This window comes from Coenobita brevimanus, chromosome 4 (assembly GCF_032717465.1).
Source record: "Coenobita brevimanus isolate Jiangsu-jjx chromosome 4, ASM3271746v2, whole genome shotgun sequence".
Lineage (NCBI taxonomy): Eukaryota > Metazoa > Arthropoda > Malacostraca > Decapoda > Coenobitidae > Coenobita > Coenobita brevimanus.
In genome coordinates this window covers 36,943,246-36,965,745 of record NC_136957.1, presented here as the reverse complement: position 1 = coordinate 36,965,745, position 22,500 = coordinate 36,943,246, and the positions used below count along the sequence as shown (strand labels likewise).

The 22,500-nt window shown below is 40.8% G+C and overlaps 1 protein-coding gene across 2 annotated transcripts in view; it reads right to left on the bottom strand.

The window, feature by feature from the left end:
• The window catches only part of LOC145394762 (uncharacterized), a 554,034-nt gene that overhangs the window by 292,036 nt on the left and 239,498 nt on the right, over positions 1-22,500 (bottom strand). Inside the window, exon 1 of one of the 2 annotated variants that reach the window (XM_080268579.1) lies at positions 21,687-21,881. The exons of the other annotated variant lie outside the window; for it this stretch is intronic. Within the exon in view, the coding sequence (XP_080124705.1) occupies positions 21,687-21,845 (159 nt within the window). The 5' untranslated portion in view covers positions 21,846-21,881. Of the gene's footprint in view, positions 1-21,686; positions 21,882-22,500 lie in introns of those variants that run through there. 2 annotated transcript variants of the gene reach the window in all.

Sequence of the window (22,500 nt, the reverse complement as noted above, 5' to 3'; positions counted from 1 at the left end):
CACACAGTCTGTGTGTGTGTGTGTGTGTGTGTGTGTGTGTGTGTGTGTGTGTGTGTGTGTGTGTGAGAGAGAGAGAGAGAGAGAGAGAGAGAGAGAGAGAGAGAGAGAGGCGAAACTTTGACAATTTCTGAACGGGAAAAACAAATGAAGGGAGGGGAGAACACGAGAGGAAAGATGAGGCTGAAAGAAAAGAGGACGAGAAAGAATGAAGAGAAAGAAAGACAGACAGAGAAGAGACAGATAGATATGAACAGAGATATAGATAGATTAATAAATAGACAGATACAGATAGATAGATAGACAGATACACACGATAATACAAGAGACGAAAATAAACTTGAATATGGTACCTCCACACCAAGATTAACACCAAGTACAGGGCAAAAGGTGAAGAAGCTCCCTAGCACCTCTTTCATAGCGATTTATTTTTGGATATGGCTGGTTAATATCCTTTTGTGCGTCATTTATGGAGAGTATGGCGTTGCTGGAAGGATTTGTATAACACAGAATAGGGACGGTAAGGTGTAATAAGCAAAATAAATCGCTTAGGAAAGTGATCTAAGTATTTTTCAGTCCCTTCCTGGTTTGACTTCATTCCTTCCTACCATCTCAGTCTGCCCCCCCATTCACCCCATCGCCCGCCCCCCCACCCACTGTCCCCCTTCCCCCATCACCTGGCCCCCCACCCACTGCCCCTCTTCCCCCCATCACCTGCCCCCCCACCCACAGGCACTTTCTTCCCATCCCTCCCATCACCATCCCCCCACCCACTGACCCTCTTCCCTCCCCCTCACCATCACCTGGCCCCCCACCCACTGCCCCCACCCCCCTCACCTGGCCCCCCACGCACTGCCCCCACCCCCCTCATGTCCCCCTACCCCCCTCACCTGCCCCCCACCCACCTTGTCTGGGGGTGCAATAAGTGACCCCGATCTCTCCCCGGGGCGTGTGCGTGACGCGGGCAAACACGCTGCATGGCCGACTGTGTACACCGAGGAAGTAAATACACACACACACTTGCACACAGCCAACACATCTACATACACGCGCACACAACACGACGAAACACCTACACACTTGCACCCACCCACCCACCCACACACACACACAACACGACGAAAAACCTACACACCTGCACACATCCAACACATCTACATACACACATAACACGACTAAACACCCACTGTACACATACATACATAATTTCATTCACACAAGACTTCTACAACAGAAAATATGCATACACAGTCTATACATACATCCACATACATACACACGTAGGCCTACTTACTGTATGTACGTGTAGACTCAAACGTACAGTACAAGCGAACCGGTACAGATGCACATACACACCTTCATACTTATGCTCCTCAGACAAACATAAAACATTACGTACACATTTAAAGATGCGCACACACACACACACACACACACACACACACACACACACACAGAGGGGGGGGCCACCTAACTCCACCTTTCACCCGGGAGCCAGCTTACCCTGGGGGGGGGGGGATGGCTTGAGGTCTTTTTAACCCTTTCAGTCACATGACATTATTTGCTTCCTTATTTTCACTTCCGCGCGATTTTCTTGGCACTTCCGGACGATTTTCTTGCCATTTTCAGACAATTTGATTCAACTTAAAACTTCTGGCAGTGAAGGAGTGAGTAAATTCTACATCAAAATCTTTCAGTTCAAAAAATCTCCCAAAAGCTTAACAAAACCGTCAAGAAAGATATAAATATACGTCCACTAAATAATAATTCCTCCCAGCTAAAGGAAAAAATTCGTCTAGCTTATAATTAAAATACAGTATATGTAATATATATTATACACTATATATATATAGATAGATACAGTAGATAGATAGATAATATGTACTCTATCTGTAAAAATTCTCAATGACGCAAAGTTTAGGAAAATAAGAATCTCTCTCTCTTTCTCTCTCTCTCTCTCTCTCTCTAAGCCTATTAAAAACAAAAACACCGTATTAAAACGCTACAAACGTCTTCAGTTGTTTTAAAATAAGGGCCGTGATTTTCTCTTCCTTTGCAAATAACAGCAAAATGTTTCACTGCTGGAATAAGTGGAAGAAGGAAAATTGTTACGGTTCAGGTATTATTAGTGTGTGTGTGTGTGTGTGTGTGTGTGTGTGTGTGTGTGTGTGTGAGAGAGAGAGAGAGAGAGAGAGAGAGAGAGAGAGAGAGAGAGTGTGTGTGTGTGTGTGTGTGTGTGTGTGTGTGTGTGTTTGAGAGAGAGAGAGAGAGAGAGAGAGAGAGAGAGAGAGAGAGAGAGAGAGAGAGAGAGAGAGAGAGAGAGAGAGAGAGAGTGTCACATAACAATTATTATATCTATTCCCTTTTAACTTTGCCTAAAATTTTTTCTTTTTTATTTATTTACTTATTTTCCATGATAATTTAATTCACCCTAATGATGATATTATCTTTTTAAAGGCTGATTCTAAGACCTTCATTATGAAAAGTCTACCCTTTAATTTGCCAGGCTTCCAATGGGCTATAATTAAATTCCATTATGAAAAGAATGATAATAATAATAATAATAATAATAATAATAATAATAATAATAATAATAATAATAAATCCAACATCCAACAAAAAAGAATAAAATTACATATTGAAAGCAACAGGTTCTTCTACTCTCTCTCTCTCTCTCTCACACACACACACACACACACACACACACACACACACACACACACACACACACACACGCAAAAGGTCAACATCGAGAAATGATAAGTACATTGGAAAGTTAAGTGAAGCGAATAGTGAAGATTTCTTGTTGGAGTCATAGATAGAAATAGCTCTCTCTCTCTCTCTCTCTCTCTCTCTCTCTCTCTCTCCCAACCGAGAAATCTAGTGAAGAAAATATACCGAACTAAATATTTCCGTGTGTGTGTGTGTGTGTGTGTGTGTGTGTGTGTGTGTGTGTGTGTGTGTGTGTGTGTGTGTGTGTGTGTGTGTGTGTGTGTGTGTGTGTGTGTGTGTGCAAAGAAGGTTGGAATATTAACATTACACACACACACATTTTCTGATAGGATGGCAGCAACGAAGTATTTACAGAGAGAGAGAGAGAGAGAGAGAGAGAGAGTCTATTCTTTCTCTAATTACCAAGGTCTCAGCTTTACACAAACACATCAATTTCCTACACGAAATAAAGGCCATCACAAATTCTATAAAACCACTATAATAATAATAATAATAATAATAATAATAATAATAATAATAATGAGTATGGTAATAAAAATAAAATAATAATAATAATAATAATAATTCTTTTCACCAGGTATTCAGATCATAAATAAAAACAAATAAATATATAAATAAATAATACTGTTTCCTTTTTATTAGTTATCATTACTATCATTATCATTATTTTTATTATTATTATTATTATTATTATCATTACTGCTGTTGTTGTTTTTGTTGCATTCTCAGTCATATCCTGGACTAGCCGCTTTGATATAAATAGATACACGATAGATATAGACAGATAAACAAGATAGATAATTTATATACTTATTCCTACTACTATTACACCTTTTCCACTATTTACAGATAGATAGATAGATAGATAATTTATAGTTATTCCTGTTACCATTACGCCTTTTGCCACTAAGAGATAGATAAATACAGATAGATAGACAGACAGGCAGGCAGATCGTTATCCCTGTCACTATAACCCTCTATTATTTTTACCACACACACACACACACACACACACACACTCACGTACGCAATTTCATGGAAGCCAAATCCCTAAACTCTGACCTTTTCCTCCACTCCACTCCACTCCACACCATTTTCTGGACAATATTTTTTTGTGGATCAGAAGTGGAGTGATGCAGGTGGAGGCTGAGAGTCCACCTGGGAGGGAAGGTCGTACGTGTTTACAGCCACTTCCCAAAATCCACCAAAAAATCCACCTGTAAATCCATCCGTAAATCTACCTGTAAAATCCACCTCTAAAATCCACATTTAAAATTCACCTGTAGAATCCACCTCCAAAATCCACCTGTAAAATCCACCTCCAAATCCACCTATGACTCGGAAATATTTACCTCTTTAAAAAAAATGAAATACATAATACATTTTCAAAACTGATATGGTATTTATCAGGCAGAGAGAGTAGCACATGTTTCCATAATCATCATCATCATCACCACCACCACCAACAACAACAACAAAAACCAACACCACATCCACCACCAACCACACTACCACCACCACTACCACAACCACAATCACCAACCAACACCACACAATAACCAACCAACACCACCACAACCACACTACCACCAACCACCACCACACAATCACAACCACACTACCACCAACCACCACCACACAATCACCAACCACCACCACCACCACCACCACCACAATGATCAGCGTCACGTAGGGGCTGTAATTCACTATCAGGTATGTAATGTGAAGGTGATGTAGTGACGGCATCAACAATTACCTTTGAGAAGTGACTGATCATTGAGGAACGCACGTGTTTGCTCGCACGGCTGTCTTTATCAATATCTCCTGTCTTTTTACTCATCCCTCCCCCTCCTATCTCTATTTTAAAACTCCTTTCTCTCTTACTCCTGTCTTTTACTCATCCCTTCCCCTCCCTTCTCTATCCTGATCCTCCTCTCCCTCTCTTACTCCTGTCTTTTACTCATCTCTTCCCCCCCTCTTCTCTCTCTCTCACTTCTGTCTCTCACTCATCCCTCCCCTCCCATTTCTATCTTAAACCTCCTCTCTCTCTCTCTCTCTCTCTCTCTCTCTCTCTCTCTCTCTCTCTCTCTCACTACGCCTTCACGTGGTGGCACTGATGTAATTAGGCGGATCAACTACCTGGTTATACAAACACTCTCACCTCTTTCCCCATCCCGCAAAGACAAAGTAAAAAGGGAATCTTCAGCCTGCAGTCTACAGGGTTCACGTCCAAACAACAACAAATACACACACACACACACACACACACACACACACACACACACTAAAATTCTCACCCTCTACCTCAACATTTTTTTTTCTTCACGTATTCAATAAATCTCATAATTTCGCCACGCTGGTCAGTCCGTACAGAAAGAGCTTTCAATTTTATCTATCTACAGCCCGACGCCCTAATCCCGTAAAAGGTGGCCGCAGACAAAACGCCTCCAAGTCGCTCTGTTACCCACCATTTGACTGACTTTCCCCCCAACCAACTCCCCCCTCCACCTCATCCATGGTCTACCCCTGCCTCTCCCTCCCTCCAATTCACCTACATACACCCTTCTGTCTTTCATTCTCAGTTCTCTCCACATGTCCAAACCACCTCAGTGTATTTCTCCTAATTTTCTCAATCACATCTACATCCACCCCACAACGTTCTTTCACTTCTTCATCTTTGACTTCCATCCATTGCCAGACGCCATGTATCCCAAACGGGGTGGTCAAGGGCTTAGAGTTAATTGTTTTACAGGGAGGGGCACTAATCCTCCACCAACCCCACTTGACACGTACGGATGCCAACAGCATCTGGTGTTCCCTGGCGGTCACCCATCCAAGTACTAACCAGACCCAACGTTGAACCTTATTCCAGCATATTCCTAGGTATATTCTTAGACGTCACTCAAGGTAATTTTACAAGGCAGGTGCTCAAAATTACCTTACATCTTGAAATATACGGAGAAACATCGTAAAAGTTGAACAGTAGACGTTTCCTTACTTCCTTTGGTGGAGAGAATGGGGAGACTGACTAGGAGAGCATGAGTGACGTGCAGGGGGTAAGGGGGAGAATGAGAGACTGACTAGAAGTGTATGTGAATGACGTGGAGGGAAGGGGAAGAATGAGACTGACTAGGAGAGCAAGAGTGAGGTGGAGGGGGTAAGGGGGAGAATGAGACTGACTAGGAGAGTATGAGTGAGGTGGAGGGGGGTAAGGGGGAGAATGAGAGACTGACTAGAAGTGTATGTGAATGACGTGAACGGAAGCGAAAGGGAAGAATGAGACTGACTAGGAGAGCATGAGTGAGGTGGAGTTGGGATATGGGGAAAACCAAGGCTGAGATAGGGATGATGTGGAGAGGTAATGAGGGGGAGTGAGTTGGGGAAAGGGCAGCCCGATGGCGGAGGTCACAGAGACATGGAGGCGATTCGTCTGTGGATACCCATTCCGGGATTAAGGGGTCTGGCTGTAGATAGATAAACAGATAGTTAGATAGACAGATAGATGGATATGAGAGAGAGAGAGAGAGAGAGAGAGAGAGAGAGAGAGAGAGAGAGAGAGACCTATCCAAAGAACGAAGAACCAAAGGTTGGAAACCTACAAAAGAAGGTGTGTGTGTGTGTGTGTGTGTGTGTGTGTGTGTGTTATTTACTTTATCCTCTCCTCTGTTTTACTCCCCCCTTTCTCTCTCTCTCTCTCACGCCGGCAGCCAGTACAGACCTCGACATTCAGCCTCAGTTAGCCACACGTCCAGTCTCTTGCACAATGGACGTCCGTGAGGCGCTGCAGGCTACACAACACCATGGACACTCACTGCACCTCAATACCTTCACTTCACTATTCTAGGTGTTCACTTCAACATAGGCACTTCACTAGGTTCATACACATCACTACGTTCGTGCACCCTAGATGAGGGCGTCCTGGTGGTCACATTACTTCTACATGCTATACTGGTGTTCCAATTATTTCACGAAAGTACATTATACTACAATTTAACCACAAGGACACATTTCTCGTCTGGCGTTAGCAAAATGCCTTCGGGCAACCCGATTTTATATATATATATATATATATATATATATATATATATATATATATATATATATATCATTTTCTTCATCGTTGGAAAGTCTCCGAACTGAATCATTGCAGTCTGTTTTGTCATAACAGCAGCAGCGCGTGCTGACTTTCTTGTTGTCTTTTGAGAAAGCAAGAAAAATAATAAGATTAAAATCTTTACATCACAATTAACACCGCCAGCACCAAAACTGCCACCTTCACAGGGCGCACCCCCCAACCCCCATGCCTGGCCCATCACTCGCCTCACAACTCACCTCACCGTTTACCCATCCCCATCCTTCCAACCCACTTCATATTACGAGATTTCAACGAAGCGCCAGGAAGTGATCCACACCCATCCACTTTACCTAGGCGTAAAATTGCAGTCTCCATCTTAAACGCAAAACTATAAGAGGAGATTATTATGGTATCTGAATATGGTGCTAGTCACGAAGAAGTGCTATGCAAAGGATGTAGAGCCGTCGTATTGTCCGACTGTCACAAAACTACAAGAAATATGTTAAAAAAAAAAAAAATCTCCAGAGAGTTAAGATGAACAATAATTTTTTCTTGTTATTTTTCTATGGACAAATTATTAAGAGACGAGGAGGGGGCACGCCAGGAAGGACAAGAGGAGCTGAAGAGTCTGGGGTGAGGTGGTTGGTGGGCGAGGCTAGAAAGCTCTTTTTTTTTCCTGAGCCGGTTCGACAGTTGGACAAAGCTTGTTTTCCTGTTGTCCCTCTTTACCTTGCAGTATAGTTGGAAGGGTTGATGTTATTAGTATTATTCTATCTACCTATCTACTGCCAGACGCCTTAATCCCATACCGGGGGGCCACAAACAAATCGCCTCCACGTCGCCATGTCCCCCACCATTTCACTGCCCCCTCTCCACTCCATCCCTCCATCTCATCCTTGGCCTACCCCTCCCTCTCTCCCCCTCCACCTCACTAACACACTCTCCTAGTCAGTCTCTCACTCCATCCTCTCCACATGGCCAAACCACCTCAATTATTATTATTGTTGTTGTTGTTGTTGTTGTTGTTGTTCTGGTGGTGGTAGTGGTGGTCGTTCAGTCTATGTAAACTCAGAGGACTGCATACTCCTGTGAAAATTACTATGATGATTAAACAACACACGAACAAGGTATATTAAAATCTGTGAGTCTGTGTCTGTATACCTTGACCTTAGACTCCTATTAAAAAAACCTAAAAAAAAAAAAAAATGAAAAGGGTATCTGGGAATATTTGCCCGAAGAACAACTATACCAAGACTGACGCGAATTCTTGAGAGAGAGAGAGAGAGAGAGAGAGAGAGAGAGAGAGAGAGAGAGAGAGAGAGAGAGAGAGAGAGAGAGGAATGGTTACAAATTGAAAAGTGATTGGAAACAAGATAGAAGAAATTTGAAAGACTGAGCAATTATATTATGGCCCCACACACACACATACACACACACACACACACACACACACACACACACACACACACACACACACACACACGCACACGCACATACATACACACACACACACACACACACACACACACACACACACACGCACATACATATATACACACACACACAAAGTACTCATTCTCATCCCTGCAGCTCCTCCTCCTCCTCTTAACCCACTTTCCACAAAACCAGTTCATTCATAAGCCTAAAAAAGAATCCATTACGAGAGAGAGAGAGGAAGAGAGAGAGAAAGAGAGAGAGAGGGGGGGGGGTTGTGAGTTTAGGCAGGGCAGACATGGAGGCGCTTCGACTGTGGCCACAACAAAAACACCACCACCAACGACAACAACAACAACAACAATTCAGCTCAGGCATAACCTCTCACAGTGAAGGAGGAATAAGGAAGCCAGTTTTTACACATTTTCAAGACGCCTTTCATTATCACAAGTTCGTCTGGGATGCTACAAGAATAAACTAGACAGCACCCAGAGAGCGCCTACCTCCGCCAATGCCACTGCCAATAAAAAGGATCCGGATCCATGGATATTCTGTGGGATACACAAGGTCCGGATCCGCCCCAAAATTTAATTAAATGTTCCTTGACCCATGGCCTACTCTTCCACAAAATTTAATGGAAATTTACTGAGAACTTTTGGAGATATTATACATAGGATCCGGATCCACCCCAAATTTAATCAATTCTTTCTTGGTCCATGGCCCACCCTTCTATAAAATTTCATCGGAATTCAGTGAGAACTTTTGGAGATATCGTCTGGACAAAAAGACAGACAAACATAAGTGAATACATAATCACCTTCAACTTCGCTGGTGGAGGTAATTATACAGGGCATAACCGTACTGAAGGGACAGAGGGAAACTACGCAAGGCACAAGGTCGCCTGAAATTGTCTCTGAACAAAAAGCAGTCGGTTCAGATGGCCACTGGGATAAAAACTTGTCAAATTCCTGAGTTTCAACACTGGTCAGGAATTTTGATCATGAAACTCGTGAAAAAAATACATACACAGACATAATATACACACACATACATGCATACATTACATATATACATACCACATATACATGAGACACATACATACATACATTAAACATAATACACACAAACATAACACACAATTCTATATATATATATATATATATATATATATATATATATATATATATATATATATATATATATATATATTATGCGAGGAAGAAGGAACCAAAGGCCATGAGCCCGCAGTAACAGTTCCCTCCAAGAGAAAAACAAAATACAATAGAGAGCCAAATTCAAGATCCGATCATTTTGAGATGCCTGGACACAGCGTTTGAAAGACTGGAGATCATAGGCAGCAGGAAATAAAGACAGAGGGCTGACCTGTTGCATAAATGAAAGACTGGGAGTAACGGTTAACTCTTGCATTAGAGAGTTGGACAGAAAAGGGATGAGAGTTTGCTACCAGACGGGTGCTACGCGCCCGTCGTAGAGGTGGAGGAATGCAAGCAGACAGTTCAGAGGAGCAGTGACCATTAAAGTAGCGATAGAAAAGAGATAAAGATGCAACAGTATAGCGAAGAGACAGAGGTTGAAGGGAGTCAGTAAGAGGAGGAGAGTTGATGAGACGAAAAGCCTTTGACTCCACCCAAATGAGAAGAGCTGTATGTGGGGAGCCTCCCCACACATGAGAGTTGTACTCCACACAGGGGCGGATAAAACCCCTGTATACAGTAGAGTCAACAATTGTGCAGGGGTAAAGAAAGAGCGGAGTCGGCTTAGCACACCCAATCTCTTGGAAGCAGATTTTACAAGAGATGTAATATGATCTTTCCAAGATAAGTCCCGAGTAAATGAAACCCCAAGCATGTTCAAGGATGATGCAGGATTAAGCTGAATATTATTAAACATTAGTGGGTATACCTGTGGAAGATTTTGTCGGGTTGATAGGTGTAAGAACTGAGTCTTAGATGCATTAAAGACAACCATATTATTTTTACCCCAGTCAGAGATACGAGCCAAGTCAGATATTAGGTGTGCCATAGCCTCATTCCTTGTTTGTTGAAGTAACTGTTGAGATGGGCGTTGCGGGAACCGAATGGAAAGGTGAAGGGTGGAGTCATCAGCGTATGAGTGGATAGGGTTAGATGCACAGCTTAGAAGATCATTGATGAATAAAAGGAAGAGAGTTGGTGATAGGACAGAGCCCTGAGGAACACCACTGTTGATAGATCTAGGAGAAGAACGATGGCTGTCTACAACAGCGGCTATAGAACGACCAGAAAGGAAGCTAGCGATGAAGGCACAGATAGAAGGATAGAAACCGTAGGAGGGCAGTTTGGAAATTAAAGATTTATGCCAGACTCGATCGAAAGCCTTTGAGATGTCAAGTGCAATGGAAAAGCTTTCGCCAAAGTCCCGAAAGGAGGACGACCAGGAGTCTGAAAGGTAGGTGAGAAGATCGCCAGTGGAGCGTCCCTGACGGAACCCATACTGACGATCGGAAAGAAGGTTGTGATAGGAAAGATGTCTTAAAATTTTTCTATTAAGAATTGACTCGAAACCTTTTGAAATACAGGACGTTAAAGCAATTGGACGATAGCTGGAGGGTTGGGAGTGGTCACCCTTCTTTAGGACTGGGTGAATGAGAGCAAACTTCCAGCAAGAAGGAAAGGTACAAGTTGACACAAGGGCGAAAGAGTTTGCCTAGGCACACACACACACACACACACACACACACACACACACACACACACACACACACACACAATAATACAGCTGAGGAAAATCGTGTTAAAACAGCATGAATTAAGTAAAAAGTACATTACCTTGATAATTAATAATCACTCTTACCCTCTCTCTCTCTCTCTCTCTCTTTCTCTCTCTCTCTCTCTCTCTCCACAATAACAAACCAGCCCGCCCTGAGTCGCATAAATAAACACTTCCCCCAAGCCCGAGTTCCCAGTGTGCCGCTAGCTTCAAGAGGGCACGTATCGCTGCGGTGGAGGCAAGAAATAAACAATCACGCACGGACATTGAGAGTGGCGTGGATAATTATGCTTGTGAAATTGGACTGCACTTCTTCGTGACTAGTATTCTTTCTCATGGTACTTCCCACGTCACCTGTCTTTCTTTATATTAGCTATCTGTACTAAGCTTTATGATATTCGACCTTATGGCACAATTTGCAATGTCAATCATGGTAGAGAGAGAGAGAGAGAGAGAGAGAGAGAGAGAGACTGACTTTGTGAAATTCTACTAACCTTCCCTTCATATTACCTACTCACATACACTCTCCTAGTCAGTCTCTCATTTTCCAGTCTCTGCACATGACCCTCCATCTCATCCTCGGTCTCCCCCTTCCCCTCCTCCCCTTCACATCACTCACACATACTCTCCTAGTTAATCTCTCATTCTCCAGTCTCTGCACATCACCCTCCATCTCATCCTCGGTCCCCCTTCTCCTTTCCACCCCTCACACACACTTCTACTCAATCTCTCACGGTTTCCCCCTTCTCCTCACTCACACACTCCTAGTCAGTCTCTCATTCTCCAGTCTCTCCACATGACACTCCTACTCTTTCTCATGGCACTGTCTCATCATATTCAACACCTTGTCAAAACCCTATCTAGTTGTCAGTCATGAATATCAATAAGAGTAGCAATGACACTTTCTCACGACCCTTTACACTTCCTCATAACACTCTTAGAGGTATAGTCTTTCTTAAATACGAGAGATAAGTACTGTACAATCATCATCAACATCATCATCACCAACATCATAACCATCATCATCATCACCACCATCATCATCACCAATATTCGCCCTTCCTAAATAATGGATATAAACACTGTACAATCAAATCACCACCACCACCATCATAACCTTGCCTTCCACACACACACACACACACACACACACACACACACACACACACACACACACACACACACGCACGCACGCGCGCGCGCAAGGGAAAACACCTAACTCCTTACTCCTGAAATGATGGCCTAGTTTAGTTACTAGATAAGTGAAATGACTAGTAACCAAGGAGACTCATTCCTACCAAAAAACCAAGGCCCACTGAATGATTAACTGACTAGTAACCAAGGAGACTCATTCCTACCAAATAACTAAGGCCCATTGAATGGTGACTTTGACTAGTAACCAAGGAGACTCATTCCTATCACATAACTAGACATCGAATGGGCGACTTGACTAACAACCAAGGAGACTCATTCTTACAAAAACAAAACTATATTACTTTGACTAGCAACCAAGGATACTCATTCCTACCAAAAAAAAAATACTACTTTGACTAGTAACAAAGGAGACTCATTCTTACCTCAAAATGTGGCTCATCTGATTTCACGCAACGAAAATTAGCATTCATTTTCAGCAGTCATCCAGTTCTATCAGGAGAAAATAAATCACCTATACACATGCATTAACACCTTCCTCCAGCCTTCACCCACCATGCACAACAAGCCACACAAAGCCTATATTTGCGTAACGATTTCAGTTTAAATTTGCGTAAAAAAAAAAAAAAATGCGTGACTCAGGTAAACACCGATATTGGGAAACCTTGACAGATTTATTTTTTATCGGTAACTATTATTATTATTATTACCATATATTTCCTGCACTTTCGCCATGTATGAGTCTTCCCAATATGAAGGCTTGTCTCTGGCTTGGAAGGACTGAGGGATAGGGAGGGAGCTATGAGATTTCCGTCTAAACAGGCAGACGGGCCATCTAGTGCTATCAATGGCACCACGTGAAGGCCTCCCTCTACAGCACACACACACACACACACACACACACACACACACTCGACGCGGAAGTTGGAAAAAGGAAAAGAAACGAAAAGGTTGAAAGCACTGAGGGTGGTCACGTGTAGAAGGTTAATGGCTGAGTCTTGTGTTTATCACCTAGAAAACACGGCAGCGAAACACAATAGCCAAACGCAACGGAGGGATATTACTAGGGTTACTATAAGTGTGTGTGTGTGTGTGTGTGTGTGTGTGTGTGTGTGTGTGTGTGTGTGTGTGTGTGTGTGTGTGTGTGATTTTAATAAGTTTACAGGAGACTTCTCGAAAAGGAGGGGTTGAAATAAACGAAAAAAAATCAGTATTAAGGATGAATAAAATTGGTGAATAAAATAATCTAATGATAGTGTGATTATACTGAAGGAAGGAAATGGTAGTGAAGATGCATAATACCGTGGAAGATATTTTTTTTCTGCGTTTTTCTTGATTACACGTTGCTTTTTAGTGCACGTACAGTTGCAAGGTGAGCTGGGTTGATTACACGTGCTGCAGGTGCGGCACGTGTTGGTACGTGGTATTCTCGTTTTTACATCGCCAAATATGCCTTGCTTTTTCCTTTAGCTTACCTAGATTCTGACCTGTTCTTGAATAGATAGATATAGATAGACATAGATCGATCGCTGTATACAGACACCTGTAGTACTAGTGTATGTATGTATGTATTTATGTCTGTATGTATTCATGTAGGTATGTAGGTATGTTGTACAGATTCATAGATAGATACAGATGGGCAGACTGAATGACTGACTGATAGATAAAGACAGAAAGAAAGATATAAACAGACACAGAGACTGAGCTTAAGTGTTGTTACCTAGATAGACAGAGAGACAGACACCGATAGATAGAGTCAAACAGCGACAGACCTTTTGGCTGTTGCATAGTGTCACACCCGCTTTTAGACAGATAGACAGACAGATAGACAGTTAAACAGAGAAAGAATTTTATTGGCGGTACCTACTTTGAAAGGATCTGGTGAACAAATATGATAAAGAACAATATATTCACACAAACACACACACACACACACACACGCACACACACTCTCTCTCTCTCTCTCTCTCTCCCCCCCTCTCTCTCTTAACCCATAGATTTTATAGTAACATTAAACAGTTTTATTCCCCATATAAAGAAAATTACCCAAATCTGTTTTCTATCTCTGCATACGAGAGAGAGAGAGAGAGAGAGAGAGAGAGAGAGAGAGAGAGAGAGAGAGAGAGAGAGAGAGAGAGATCTGTTTACATTGGTGAGGTCACATTACCATCACGTCTCGTTTTGCAGACCTCAAGAGTGTCTGACTTCGTTCTGATGTCACCTGTTTGGCCTCTCACCTGATTTTTCTCTCTCTCTCTCTCTCTCTCACTCTGACCTCATTTTCCTATCTGATATTCTCTCTTTCTCAGTATATCTATCTGTATATCTAACTACACCTGTGACTCTCTCTCTCTCTCTTTTGTCCTTCTTTCCTAATTGTGGTATATAATTCTCCTCGTGTGTGTGTGTGTGTGTGTGTGTGTGTGTGTGTGTGTGGCGAGAGAGAGAGAGAGAGAGAGAGAGAGAGAGAGAGAGAGAGAGAGAGAGAGAGTTTCTAATAGTGATGAGAGAGAGATCACCATTGTATCTCGTGACCTTTGTGTGTGCCCTCATCACCACTACCACTGCACCGTCACCACTACTACTGTTATCGAACTATTACACTCACCACACCTGCTACCAAATGCTTTTCTTTCTATTATTATTATTATTATTATTATTACCAAATGCTTTTCTTTCTATTATTATTATCATTATTATTATTATTATTATTATTATTATTATTATTATTATTACCATCATCATCATACTTGTGCAGGATTATCATTTTCATATTTATCGAATTTCATTGTTATTACATCATCATCATCATTATTATTATTATTATTATTAGTAGTAGTAGTAGTAGTAGTAGTAGTAGGAGTAGTAGTAGTAGTATTCATGACATGAAAAGTGAATGAATGAAAGAACGAATTTATTATTATTATTATTATCATTATTATTACTACTACTACTACTACTACCACTACTACTACTATAATTAGTCTCCATCTATTGTCATAAGTGGGGATCATTGTATTCGCCATTATCTGTAACTATTACTACTACTACTACTACAACTACTACTATTATTATTATTATTATTATTATTATTATTATTATTACCTGTATTACTATTATTCCGACACTTTTTCTCTCCGATTTTTATTGAACTTATTTTGGACGTACAACACCATGACCTAATTCCACTTACCCAATTTCAGTGACCTTGACCTAATTTTCAAGGTCACAGGTCCAAAACTGTCCAAAAATGTCTAAGCATCATGAAATTTCACCTTCAATTTACTCCAAAACTTATATAGATACATGAACATGGAAGGCAAGCCCGTGATAAAATTATTTTCCAAACATCTGTATGGACAAAATCTGAGGGTCATTCATGCAGGACAGTACGATTTTTGGGACACCCCACTTATCAACACATTTTGGGACATTTTTGGGACACCCCACTTAATATATTTTGGGACATATTTGGACACCCCACTTAATATATTTTGGGACATTTTTGGACACCCCACTTAATATATTTTACACCCACTTAATATATTTTGGGACATTTTTGGGACACCCCACTTATCAACATATTTTGGGACATATTTGGACACCCCACTTAATATATTTTGGGACATTTTTGGGACACACCACTTAATATATTTTCGGACATTTTTGGACACCCCACTTAATATATTTTGGGACATTTTTGGACACCCCACTTAATATATTTTGGGACATTTTTGGACACCCCACTTAATATATTTTGGGACATTTTTGGACACCCCACTTAATATATTTTGGGACATTTTTGGACACCCCACTTAATATATTTTGGGACATTTTTGGACACCCCACTTAATATATTTTGGGACATTTTTGGACACCCCACTTAATATATTTTGGGACATTTTTGGGACACCCCATTATTCAACATATTTTGGGACATTTTTGGACACCCCACTTAATATATTTTGGGACATTTTTGGACACCCCACTTAATATATTTTGGGACATTTTTGGACACCCCACTTAATATATTTTGGGACATTTTTGGACACCCCACTTAATATATTTTGGGACATTTTTGGGACACACCACTTTTCAACACATTTTGGGACACCCCACTTTTACATTATTTTGGGATATATTTTTGGGACACCCCACTTTTCAACATATATTAGGACACACCACACTTTTCAACATCTTTCCCACTGCTCTTCCGTATAAAAAAAAAGAGGAGGAGGCATACTTGGGCCTGAGTTTTGTCTGCTCCTGAACTAGGTCGTTATATATACTTTTTGGTGGCAATATGATCGATAGTTTTTTGAGTCATTACAAAAAATAATATTATCATCACCATCACCACCCATCATCATCATCATCACCACCATCAACCTTACCATCAGAACCACCACCACCATCATCATCACCACCGCTACCCATCATCATCATCCTCATCACCACCACCCATCATCATCACCATCACCACCACCACCATCCATCATCATCATCATCATCATCACCACCACCCCCACCACCACCATCCATCACCACCACCACCACCACCACCACCACCCATCATCATCATCATCATGCAGCTTTCTCCACCCCGCCCCATCACTTCTTCCACTGCAGCCAATCCGGAGGGCCAACACTCACATAAATCAATTTCTTTCACTTGACTTCGTATCCTGGGGCACTGAAGGACAGAATGAAAGTAGTGAAAGTAGTATGAAAGCATGAAAGACGTATGAAAAATAGGTGAAAGAAGGAAAGTATGAGAGTTGTGAAAGGAGTATGAAAAAGAAGTGTGAAGGCAGTGAAAGGAGGAGGACTGAAACGGATAAAAGGAAGACAGGAGAAAGAAAGAAGTAAGCGAAATTAAACAAAGACAGAATGGAAATGAAACAAAGAAAAAGCACAAGGTAAAACAATCAAATCAAGGCAAAATTAAGCAAACGAGCATAACAAAGCAAGGAAGATAGAGCATAGCAGCCAAAAGTAAAAGAAAAAAACAAGGAACGAAACAAGCAAGCATTATAAGCAAGGAAAACAAAATGGTAAAAAACAGAGGCAAAGAAAAAAAACAAGATAGTATAATAAACACGCCAAGACAATCAAAGAAAAACTCAAACGAAAGGACTCAATCAATCAAGAAAGAAAGATGAAAGAAAATAATCAATAAAGCAAGCAAGAAAGAAGTAAAGACAGAAGCAGGTAACCAAGGAAAATTTTAATCTTTATTAAATCAAGAAAGACAACGATAAACAAAGGAAGCAAGTAAAGCCAAACAAAGACACAGTAAACCATGGAGAGTAAAGACAAGATTGACGCAAACACAAACGCAAGGAAACAAAAAAATAAAGATAGTGAACGAAGCAAATAAAGAAAAACAAAGCAGACAGTGAAGAAAGAATAAAGCAAATAAAACAAGCAATAAAGCAACATAAAAACGAACCAGTAAAGCAAGCAAATAAACAATGAAATAAACAAGAACCTCCGCAATGCAACCAAAATTAAAGATAGTTTTAAAACTACGCACAAGAACAAAAAAGAAAATAGTAAAGCAAATAAAAGCAATAAAACAAGCATTAAAAGCAAGAGGAAATAAGTAAAGAAAAAATAAAGCAAAACAGTAAAGGAGACGACATAAAGGAGGCAAACAAGAAAAACAACAAAAACAAAAAGGGCAGTGAAGCAACCAGCAAGGCATGCAATGATGTGTGTGTGTGTGTGTGTGTGTGTGTGTGTGTGTGTGTGTGTGTGTGTGTGTGTGTGTGTGTGTGTGTGTGTGTGGAGAGGGGACACATGAAAGCAGACAGACAGCTGGCGGGGGTGGAGAAAGCCAATGCCACAATCACCTAGGAATTGGGAAGTCCTGCCACCTGCGAAGAGGAGGAGGAGGAGGAGGAGATATGATTGAGGGACGGAGAGGGGAGAAAGGGATGAAGTGGGGTAGGAAAAGGAGGGAAAGAAGGGGTGAGAGAGAGAGGGGTAAGTGGGAGAGGAGGAAGGGGACGAAAGAGGGGGAGAGGGAGGGGTATGTGAGAGAGGACGAGGGGACGAAAGAGAGGGAGGAAGGGGGAAGGGGCAGAGGGAGGGGGGAGAGGAAAGGGGGAGAGGAAGGGGGGGAAGGGAGAGGAAGGGGGGAAGGGAGAGGAAGGGGGGAAGGGAGAGGGATGGGAAAGGGAAGGGAGAGGAGCAAGAGATTGGAAAGGAGGGGAAGGTCGGTGAAGGATTGACAGGGGCAGGGAGGGGAGTTAAGGAAAAGGTAGGGAAGGAGAGGGGGAGGGAAAGGAGGGGAGGTGAAAGACAGGAGGAGAGAGAGAGAGAGACAGACAGACAGACAGAGGGATGGGGATGGGGATGAGGGGTGTCAAGGAGTGGGAAGGATAGAACAAGGAAATTAATGGGAGGAAGGAGCAAGTGAGGTTGGAGTAGGACCTTGAAGGAGGAGGAGGGTGGAGGGAGAGGGTAAGGGGATATAAGGAAGTGGGAGGAGGAGGAGGAGGAGGGGATCGAGGAATATGGCGAGAAGGAAAAGGAGTGAGTTTTAAAGGATGAAGTGTTGACGTGTGTGTGTGTGTGTGTGTGTGTGTGTGTGTGTGTGTGTGTGTGTGTGTGTGTGTGTGTGTGTGTGTACAACCCCGCATGTCATGGTTCACACACAATGATGTAGCGCAACGATTATACACGAGATGAATCACACACACACACACACAATCCAGAAGTGCATCTCTTAGTCTGCTTGGCGGACTCTCTCTCTCTCTCTCTCTCTCTCTCTCTCTCTCTCTCTCTCTCTCTCTCTCTCTTTCAGGCGATTTAAATTAACTTCCATAATATTTTTCCACAAACCAACCCATGGAAAAAAAAATAAATAATAATAATAATAATAATAATAATAATAACAATAATAATACCGATAATAATAATAATAATAATAATAACAATAATAATACCGATAATAATAATAATAATAATAATAAAAATCCCGCTTATACCACCACCCAAAAGGAATAGTGACCCTCAGGGGGAATGGCCCATCTATCGTGCCCCTAGATTTGGGAAGGTAAAAAATAATAAAATAATAAAAATGATGTGTACTTACGCCAACGGGAAGCAAACAAGGTCAAACAACAACAACAACATACCTGCAAAAACAAAAACAGTAAGTCAATAAAGCTGCAACAAAAACAGTAAGTCAATAAAGTTGCAGCAAAAACAATAACAGTAATTAAGTTGAATAAAAAAACAGTAAGTCAATAAAGATGCAACAAAACAATAAGTCAATAAAGTTGCAACAAAAACAGTAAGTCAATAAAGCTGCAACAAAAACAATAACAGTAATTAAGTTGCAACAAAAACAGTAAGTCAATAAAGTTGCAACAAAAACAATAACAGTAATTAAGTTGCAACAAAAACAGTAAGTCAATAAAGCTGCAACAAAAACAATAACAGTAATTAAGTTGCAACAAAAACAGTAAGTCAATAAAGTTGCAACAAAAACAATAAAGTTAATAAAGCTGCAACAAAAACAATACCTCACTAAAGTTGCAACAAAAACAATAACAGTAAATAAACTTGCAACAATGAAAGTTAATAAAGTTGCAACAAAATACATTAATAAAGTTGCAACAAAAACAATAACAGTAAATAAACTTGCAACAATGAAAGTTAATAAAGTTGCAACAAAATACATTAATAAAGTTGCAACAAAAACAGTGAGTCAATAAAGCTGCAAACAAAAACAATAAGTCAATCAAGTTGCAACAAAACGTCAAAACTGCAACAAAAACATAAGTTAATAAAGTTGCAACATTATATTACGAACAACAAAGATCGATAATGTAATAAAACACATCCATCTACCTATCTATCTATCTACAGCCAGACGTAACAATCTAATAATTCCTATATAACTCTAATGACTTTCCCATCACCATCACGGCCTACAAACAAGATTAAATTTCATATTCGATTATAACCTACTTTTCAAAATATATCAAAACCACATTAACTACAAAGAAAAAAGAAAGAAAAAGAAGGAAAGAAAGAAGAAAAGAAAAAGGAAAGAAAGGATGGAAGACAAATGCCGACCTCTTGTTTAATTCATATATCAGAACTTCTCATATTTAGCCATGTGAAGAGGATGGAGTGAGAGACTAACTAGAAGAGTGTATGTAAGTGCGGTGGAGGGTTGGAGTTGAGGTATATGAGAATGGGGAGAGACTAACTAGGAGAGTGTATGTAACTGCGGTGGAGAGGGAGACCGAGGATGAGATGGAGGGATGGAATATAGAGGTATATGAGAAAGGGGAGAGACTAACTAGGAGTGTATGTGCGTGAGGTGGAAGAGGAGACCAAGGATGACATGGAGGGAGGAAGTAGAGGGGTATATGAGAAAGGGGAGAGACTAACTAGGAGTGTAAGTGAGTGAAGTGAAGCGGGACACTGAGGATGAGATGAGATGGAGTAGAGGTAATGAGAAAGGGGGGTGTAAGTTGGGAGGATGGCAGCGAAATGGCAGGGGACAGGCGATGGAGGCGATTTGTTTGTGGCCACCCCTTAAGAGATGAAGGCGTCTGACTATATATACACACTGATAGTTCTTAGTACAATATGCAATGAAACTTTTTTTTATTATACGATGCACTGAGCTCTTGTCTCCAGGTATGTAAATTGGCTTACCTGGGAAAAATCTAATTAGTAAAAAGATCAACACCTGAATTACCTTGGTTAATCCCCGTCGCTGAAACTGACTCTTAAACGCTACACTGAGACTAACAGCAGATTTGTTCAGATCTGGCCTTTGGTTCCTTCTTCCTTGCATAACATAAATGAAAGCTGCGAGAATCTTAACACCTTCACTTAGCTACATCATCCAAGCAAACATCTAACTACTCTGTTCACATGAGATAAATGCAAGTGAAACAATCTTTGGTATCTGTTCCTGACTATAAGATTATATTTTTCAGCTATTTATATCAACCCTGAAATAAAAATAAATAATAAAAAATAAAAACGTTAATTCTTCTATCTTGGTCCAATCAAATGCTGTAAAGTGTGTGTGTGTGTGTGTGTGTGTGTGTGTGTGTGTGTGTGTGTGTGTGTGTGTGAGAGAGAGAGAGAGAGGGAGAGAGAGACCCAAGTATCCAGAACATCCCAAAATGTTACATATAAAAAGAAATAATCTTAAAGTTTTCAATTAATTATACCTGCTTTCTATGACCTTGCCCAGGTGGGTGGAGATGGTCTTAAATAAATAAATAAATAAATAAATACACAAAATAAATACATAGATAAAAATAAAGTTGGTCCTTCAAATTAACCACAAATATCCTACGCTGGTCCTTCAAATTAACCACAAATATCCTACGCTGGTCCTTCAAATTAACCACAAATATCCTACGCTGGTCCTCCAAATTAACCACAAATATCCTACGCTGGTCCCTCAAATTAATCACAAACATCCAGATTAACCACAAATATCCTACGCTCGTCCTTCAAATTAACCACAGTCACCCTCCATTACCTCAACCAGCTGGGCCGAGGAGATGTACTCAGTCTTGTTGTTGTTGGTGTGTTGGAGGACGACCTCTTCCACCACTCTGTCCTCCTCGTCCTCCTCCTCCTCCACGTTCTTCCTCCGACAGCAGAGGAGTTTGTCGAACATGTCTCCTTTGATAAACATGGCGAATGGCTTTTTATTTTTATTATTTATTTATTTATTTTGTACTGGTTGTTTTGTAATTATCTGGTCACACCGGGTTAAGTAATGTGTCCTGTAATTCTTGGATAATGGCTTTTTATTTTTATTTATTTATTTTTTGTACTGGTTGCTTGGCTGTTATCTGGTCACACTGGGTTTATTAATGTGTCTAATTTTTGGAGGTCACACTAAAATCGATTCAAGGATTCTAGTCGATTCTCTTTTTCGACACACAGTCATGTAGCTCGATTCTCAGACGTTCAGATTAATAATATTCTTGTTGGCTCTTACAACAGCTTCACCTAATAAGATTCTGGTCGATTCGCAACATAATTCTTCTGGCGACTTTTCACGCCAGACTCCGCATTAAGATTTTACGTGATTTTCATAAACTCTCCAGCATTTGATGTCCACCAACTTCCCAACAGAATCATAATCAACAAACATATGTGATTCTCAAAGGAAAGTTCAATACATTTTTTTTCCCTCACAGTGCAAGACAATATCAACAGAAATATTCCATTACCTTTACATCAGAATCATGAAGTTGCTGCCAATTGATGGATCACTTTTACCAGTTCGTGTGAAATCTTGGCAAAGTTAAAAAAATAATAATAATAATAGTATTAATTGTTTC